The sequence below is a fragment of the Populus alba genome, chromosome 7, assembly GCF_005239225.2.
Source record: "Populus alba chromosome 7, ASM523922v2, whole genome shotgun sequence".
NCBI lineage: Eukaryota > Viridiplantae > Streptophyta > Magnoliopsida > Malpighiales > Salicaceae > Populus > Populus alba.
Window position 1 is genome coordinate 12,614,562 of NC_133290.1, and position 5,639 is coordinate 12,620,200.

Below are 5,639 nucleotides of genomic sequence, written 5' to 3' on the forward strand. Positions count from 1 at the left end.
TATACAAAAATATTAAAAAATAATTAAGTTTTTAAAAAAACACTTAAATACAACCATTAACAATGTTAGGATAAAAATGCCCAGCCTAGGTCTATTTGTGTTTCAAAATCAGTTTTGAAAAAAATTAATTTTTTTTTAATTTTTTTTAATTTTAAATTAATAATTTTTTTAGTATTTTTAAATTATTTTGATGTGTTAATGTTAAAAATAATTTTTAAAAAATAAAAAAATTATTAATATATATTTTAACACGAAAAATTATTTAAAAAATAAATCATAATTATAATATTGATTAAGCTCAAGCAAAATACAAAAAAATGACAACAATCTATGAATTATGTTTATTGTTTTTCTAAATATTGGTGAAAATAATCTACACCAAAAATAGTTTCATTAAGAAATATAGCATCTAGCTAGTTCCCCGCAATATATTTATAGAGTTTCCATTGCCTTGGGGCGGAAACTCGAAAAATTCCCTGCGACATGAGAATTAATCATGGGTTTAGCACTAATGACTGCCACCAAGACTCGAATCCAAACATTTAACGAAAAGAAAGAAAATAAATCTCTGTCGTTGCCCTAAATGGTTGGTGGCTAGCTATGAGCTTTGTGCCCGCAGCGCGGGCTGAATCAAAATATTTCTTCATCATAGAAAAATAAATATGTAAAAGTTGTTAATCTGTATTTTAATAATAAAAAAATGGTTTTAACTTTTAATTAAAAAAACGATAGATACATTTAATAAAATGAATCAAAATTTATATTTGCTAATAAATAAATAAAAAAACCTATCTACACTAACCCAAGACTTTATTATATGACAATTAAAAGATTTCTAATGAAATGATATCTTAAATACAATCTTATCTATTTAATTATAACTAATTCTAATCAAAATTTAAGAAGAAAAAATATGAAAGACAATAAAAAAGAGCATTAGCTAATATTCAAAAAATTTATTTCCACCTTATTAGAAAATAAATTTACTGTTATAATTCATAATACATTGTCTCATGTACAGACACAAAGCAATTATATTTTTTAAAAAAAAAAAAAATTATTTCACACTCGTTGTGACCATTGAATTGAACCCCGTAATCGAAGTTAACGCGTAAATGACCAAAAAGATCCATTGACTTGTACTTGGGCAATGAAAACAAATGGAAACAACCTAGTAAATGCTTGTGTTAAATCGATAGCGATATGTATCAAATTTGTGGAAAAAATGGAACCAAAAGTCTCCATTATCACTAATTCAAGACCATACATTATGGGTTGTAAGTAAACGACGCTCATCTTGTCTTCCTTGATCCTTATTTTCCACGCACCTAAGATGCATCTCTATCCCCTGTTTTTGTGAGAGAAAAAAATGGAGTTTGATCAAAGAAAACTACCAAGATCAAGAATGAACTTGTATGCAAACTACAAGATTCACTTGGTTAAAAAGATAAAACCTGGTTCTTTTGGTCCAACACCACCTTCTCCACGAGTTACTCATAACCAATACCAAAATAATGTAAGCAGAACCAGCTTGATCATCATGGCTTGTGTGTTTGGTGGTGCAGCTCTTTTGGGAATCCTATGCATAGTTTCAAGACTTTGCTACAACAGGCATAGAGATTCAAGAAGGTCAAGAAGTCTACCAGTATATTTTGGTACCCAAGAGGATTTTCTTGATGAAGATCAAGGAACAGAAATCAACCACCACATATGGTACATCAACTTCTTAGGTCTCCAACAATCTGTGATCGACTCAATAACAGTCTTCAAGTTTAAGAAAGACGAAGGGCTGATTGATGGTACAGAGTGCTCTGTTTGCTTGAGTGAATTCCAAGAAGATGAGAGTCTGAGACTTTTACCAAAGTGCAGTCATGCTTTTCACATACCTTGTATTGATACATGGTTAAGATCACACAAGAATTGCCCTCTTTGTCGTGCCCCGATTGTATCCGACAATTTTGATGCTCAAGTTGCTTTAACGGTGCCTACTACAAGTGATTTGAGTTCGAGGGAAGAACCCCAGATTGAAAATTCAGAGAATAACACTCCCGCCGGACTAATGAGCAGTAACCATTCAGGAGAAGATGGAAGCAGTGAAGTGAGAAATGGAGAAGAAACCATCTGTGGATTGCCGGTTGTAGATGAATCAAATACTGGAAACTCTAGCTTGAATTCGAACCACTTTGTATCGAGGAATCCTCGGATACGGAGTGATTTAGTTGACAAATTGGTGGTGGTAGAAGAAGAAATGCAACCTGTGAGGAGGTCTGTGTCATTGGATTTCTCTACTGCTTCTGCAATTTATAGTGTTCTTGCTAATGTTGCTCCTGGTAAATGCCAAGCGAACTCGGATAGTCTATTAGTGCAACCAAAGCAGCCGAAATCGAAGAACGCTGCGAAGAGGGGAAGTAGTGGCTTTCAAAAGCTGATGAAAAATTCTTCCAGAAGACGTTCATTGCAGAAGGGGCCAATTTCAATGAAGAGATCTTTGTCAACTAGTGCGAAACCCTTGTCATCAAGATGTGGCAGAAGCCAGAACACAATCCACTCTTTCTGAGGAGCAAGTTCTGATTTGCAGTGTTGTCTCACCATATCAGGTTAGTGAACTGCAGAATCAAGAACCTACAATATATACTATTTATAATATTTATAAAATCATAAAGTGAAGCTTGAATACATAAGGACACTGGGAAGTCTTGATCTGAAATGTAGTTTTGGTTCTATGTTCATGTTCGCCGTTGCTCTGGTGGTTTTGGCACTCAGATTCCTGCTGGTCAAGTTTTTGAAAGCTCAATTTCTGGTCATGTTTACTTCCATTTTGGTGTCTCACGCCATCTTCTATCTGCGCTTTTGTTACCAGCGTTGTATTCCTGATGAACTGCCTTTTGTGTGCTTTTCCTTTTTGGCTCCTTTGAATGAATAAGTTTCTCTGTATATTGAAATAGAAAAGAAGTCTTTTAGAGTGGACCTGTAACATTGCCTTAAACTGTTCCAGAATATTTATCAGAAGCATGTATCCAGTAGCTTCACTCTTGGTTGCCGGTGGTGGTGATTGAGTTTGTAATTTGGGAGCCAGTAGCGTACAAAAGCTCGTCTTTTACCTTCCTCAAAAGGCTTCGACTGTACTGGTTTTTTACCCGTGGTTGCGCTGCAGATTAGTGTTTTTTATTTTTTTTATTTTTTTATATATATATATATATATATATAACCTTAAAAAAATATCTAATCACGCTACCAAGTAAAAAGTTTGATATATAATGAAAGAGCAACTTTTAAAATATTTAGATGATGATATAATAAATGATATATTTTTGAAAAATATATTAAAATAATAGTATATTAAATCGATTCGGGTTAATCATGTTTATTATATGAAATTTGCAATTTAGAGCATGATAACACCATAAAATCTAAATCAAAATAAATTAGAAAGTATAATTCTAATTAATCAAATATTGAAGGTCTATCAACTACTCCCATCAAACATTTACATTTTATTTTCTTCAATAAATTCAACAACATCTTGTCTTTGATTAGTAATCACTATATTTTTAGATTCAAGATTAATTAAATTGAAATTTTTAAATAAATAAATAAATATAAAGTTACAAATATCCAAATTAAAAAATATTAAATCCAAATAAAAGGTGTGTATTTTTTTTTTTTATCAATTCCAAGTGGTTTCTATTAATAATGACGTAGGAGTTGCTACAACACGGCTTTAAAAGTAAGCAGTTTGATCGGTCGTGACTATGATACTCATTATAAAAATACTTTTTTAATTTTTTCATGTGTTCATACGATGATTCTCAATAAATTCTTATAAAGACTTAATATCATTCTCTGAAGGTTCACGGCCTGTGTGGCCGATTGGTGCGGCCATGAGTGGCCTAGGCTCATGGGCCTCAGGCAGGTCGGCTCGTCTGGAAAAAGCAAGGCCATTTTCTTTATTAAATTGAATGAGATTAATGGGACTGGGTGTTGAATCATCAAAGGAATGTTCAGCTTATATTATTATGTTTGCACATGCCAAACATACATTTATTTAAAAATCACATAAATTTAACATAAGATTAAGCTTTTAAAATTATCTTGACCTAATATTCTATCATTTTCACTTTTATCTTGACTATACGAGACTCTGAAAATGTCTTATAATAAGAAAATAACAGCTACAAATTATTAAAATCCAAAGATAATAGAAATACATTAAAATTTATTAATTTTGCAAATGGGATTCATAATTAGATTTTTATTATTATTGTAGAAGATCCTTGTTTATTATTTTGGTAACCTTTAGTTTTCATTAATGAAAAGATTCATAAAAATTCTTATTATTCATTTTATTATTAATATTGAAAAAATCTATCAACATTAAGAAAAAAAATCCATTTATTTTAATATATAATATAATTTAATGAATATTTGATTTTGATGTTTTTAATAAAATTAAAATAACTTATTAAATATCAAATAACTTATGAATATTTGATTTTTATTATTCATGATATTGGATGGTTGCCACCGATGTGATCGGAATTGGACAAGCCTGACCAAAAAAATAAAAAACATGGACAATGCTCCATTTACATCAGCTTTCCTTTTGGGCTGGCTTCCAGCCGGGGGGTGTGTCAGTGCTTGGTTACTAGCCCAGGTCTGCTTTTATACACACACACACACACACACACACACACACACATATATATATACTTTTAAATATTTCCTATATAAAATATTATTATAAAAAATATTTTAAATAGGTAAAATATACATATCATATAAAGACAAAACAATACAAGGGTGAAAAAATATCATCTTTTTTTCTTTTTTCTTTTTTCTTTTTTCTTTTTTCTTTTTTTCTTTTATCATGGATAATTGATCATGATCCTTTCCCAAGTGACGAAGATACCTCATAGTCTTCTTAAACTTCCCTTTTAGTTAAATTATGTCTTCCAAATTGAAAAATAAATAAATAAATGGTCTTCCAAATTAAGACCAGGACCTCAGGGAAGGGCTACCCAAGCTTTTGCTATATATATATTGTTTCGGTGAATTTGACTGCTTCCTTCTAATTAATTAACGAGCAAACCTCAAATTTATTATCCAATTTTTATGGTAGTTTCAATTGTATACCCAAAGTATCCTTTATATTAATTATACCATTAAAAACAATTTATTTCTCAATTGGACTATTTTGCTAGAATACGTACAGTTAACGAAATCATTAAGCATTCACATGCTCTTCATATTTTCCTCTCATCACATAATATTAATTACTATTCACTTAAATATTTTTCTCTCACATCATACTAAAAGAAGAACGATATTTTGTTGTTTTTTTTCGATCTTGTAATTTAGAAACTATACGTACAAAGCAGCCATTGATTGCCAAACCATTTTTCATTTATTCGGACTTAATATAAATTTTTTGAATCCAAGCTGAAATACAATGAGTTCTAGGAGTCTACTAGTTTATAGACTTGCACTACACTATAGATATATAGGTAGGATTAATTTTTTAAAATGTAATAAAAGAAATCTAGATTATAAAGAATTATTTAATATTTTTATTAAATCTAGCTTAGTGGGTTAACTTTGAAATTTCTTGATTCGATTTCTTATCTAACCCGAGTTTAGAA

At 30.4% G+C, this 5,639-nt stretch overlaps 1 protein-coding gene across 2 annotated transcripts; it reads left to right on the forward strand.

Moving 5' to 3' along the window:
• Positions 1-1,258: 1,258 nt before the first annotated feature.
• Positions 1,259-3,064, forward strand: LOC118043442 (RING-H2 finger protein ATL52). Of its 2 annotated transcripts, none has more exons than XM_035051420.2 (2): positions 1,259-2,597; positions 2,764-3,064. In XM_035051420.2, exon 1 carries the CDS (start codon positions 1,370-1,372, stop codon positions 2,555-2,557), a length of 1,188 nt encoding a protein of 395 aa, XP_034907311.1. In that variant the 5' UTR covers positions 1,259-1,369; the 3' UTR covers positions 2,558-2,597; positions 2,764-3,064. The 2 variants fall into 2 exon arrangements, with proteins under 2 accessions (XP_034907311.1, XP_034907312.1); XM_035051421.2 differs by having other exon boundaries at positions 2,996-3,064.
• The last annotated feature ends 2,575 nt before the right edge of the window (positions 3,065-5,639 follow it).